Source organism: Cyprinus carpio, chromosome A15 (assembly GCF_018340385.1).
Source record: "Cyprinus carpio isolate SPL01 chromosome A15, ASM1834038v1, whole genome shotgun sequence".
In the NCBI taxonomy this organism is placed as follows: Eukaryota; Metazoa; Chordata; class Actinopteri; order Cypriniformes; family Cyprinidae; genus Cyprinus; species Cyprinus carpio.
The window spans coordinates 18,932,060-18,933,867 of NC_056586.1; the positions used below are offsets into that span (position 1 = coordinate 18,932,060).

The following is a 1,808-nucleotide window of genomic DNA, read 5'->3' on the forward strand; positions in this document are numbered from 1 at the left end:
ATGAAGTAATCATCTAAATATACCTTGACATTCACAAAGAGGCATAATTTCAGGGAGAAAAGGACACAATTAAGTCTACCTTTAAAGCTAAAGCAGTGGCCAGAACATTTACATAAGCAAAGTAGTATTACATCATTTGTCTGAAGGCTCTCAAGAGATGAATCAGAAGATATATTTGGATTCAATGATGCAAATGCTCAATGATCTTCGCAACATAAGAGAATAAGGATGAGCATTTTCAGTGGAGTAATATTCGAAGCAGCTCACAAGTGTTCAGACATTCACAGCCATCGTTTGCTCTGGCTCTAAAACTTTATGTATACAGGTTTGTGATTAAAATATTATGCAGAAACTTTACATAAAGGTATCATTTCAGCATTTGAAAATAGTTGTTAGAAGAGTAAGATGACAATTTTGTGACTTGCCTAAACTTTAAATTTTCATGGTAATTTCTATTTTCTGATTTTTTTTAAAACATCAAACACAAATCTGCCATGAGTACTTTAAATGCAAGTTTTGTTCAGAATATGTCCATTGTTCGACCTGAATACTTTTTCATTATTGGACTTTCAGGTATACCGTACAGCAGTTATTACTATATCTTTTTATTTATCACATATTTTATTGCTGTGATTGGGAACTCTATAGTGCTTCTCATTATTGCTCTTGAACGAAGCCTGCACAGTCCAAAGTACATTGGTGTGTTTAATTTGGCCTTGGCTGATATTGGTGAAACTAATGCAGTGATTCCTAACATGATGAAAACTTTTTTTTTTGACTCACAGTTCATGTCCTACAATGCTTGTTTGGCAAACATGTTTTTTGTGAACTTCTTTATTACTCTGCAAAGCGTCACTCTTGTTGTTCTTGCACTTGATCGCTTCATTGCAATTTGCCTGCCATTGAGATATCATGCCCTACTAAATAATACTGTCATGTCTTTAGTGTTTTTAGCAGTATGGGCATTTAACACTTCTCTCATGGCCCTGTCAACGTCTTTGATGACCCGACTTTCAATCTGTAAATCTAATGTTGTACATAATTTTTTTTGTGATTATGGACCAGTGTTGAGGTTGGCATGCAACGACAATAGCATTAATGTGTTTTTAGCAAACCTCAGTGCTGCTTTGCTCCTTGTAGCACCATTCTGCATTATAGTCCTGTCATATATGGGCATTTTTTTTGCCTTAAGTAAAATTACAACTTGGGAAGCACGTTTAAAAGCATTGAAGACCTGTGTTTCACACCTTTTATTGGTCGGAATATTCTTTCTTCCTGTAATATGCCTTTTTATTGCTTCAGCAATTACTTCTCTCACTCCTAATGCCAGAGTCATCAGCGTATCTCTTTCATTTACTCTTCCACCAATGTTAAATCCCATTATTTATGTTTTAAACACAGCTGAAATCAGAGTCTTAATTCGAAAAGTGCTTAAAAACAGAACTGTGCCAATTAGAAAGAACATTTCAAAATGACTGCAATGATTGATTTTGTTCTTCCATTGTTAGCAATTAAATTACCTATATGAAAAATTAAATATATATATTTTTTCCATAAATATTTTTAAATTCATTATGTTGAAAATAAAAGTGTATGAGCAGAAAATAGTTCAATTCACTCTGCTACACTACTAACATGAACTACCGTTTGAGACATAATGTATGTTGGTGAACAGCAGTGATATGAAGTTTATTTATTTATGATTGAATCCATCTGATTTTAAGAGTGTGTATGTACTATGTTCTTAATTAGTGACCCGAAGATAAAACAACAAAATAGACAGAAAATTGTGCAAGATATTTGAATGA

At 33.2% G+C, this 1,808-nt stretch overlaps 1 protein-coding gene across 1 annotated transcript; it reads left to right on the forward strand.

The window, feature by feature from the left end:
• Positions 1 to 479: 479 nt before the first annotated feature.
• Positions 480 to 1,475, forward strand: LOC109089853 (olfactory receptor 1M1-like). Its single transcript, XM_019103786.2, has one exon. It carries the CDS (start codon positions 495 to 497, stop codon positions 1,473 to 1,475), a length of 981 nt encoding a protein of 326 aa, XP_018959331.2. The 5' UTR covers positions 480 to 494.
• Positions 1,476 to 1,808: the final 333 nt, after the last annotated feature.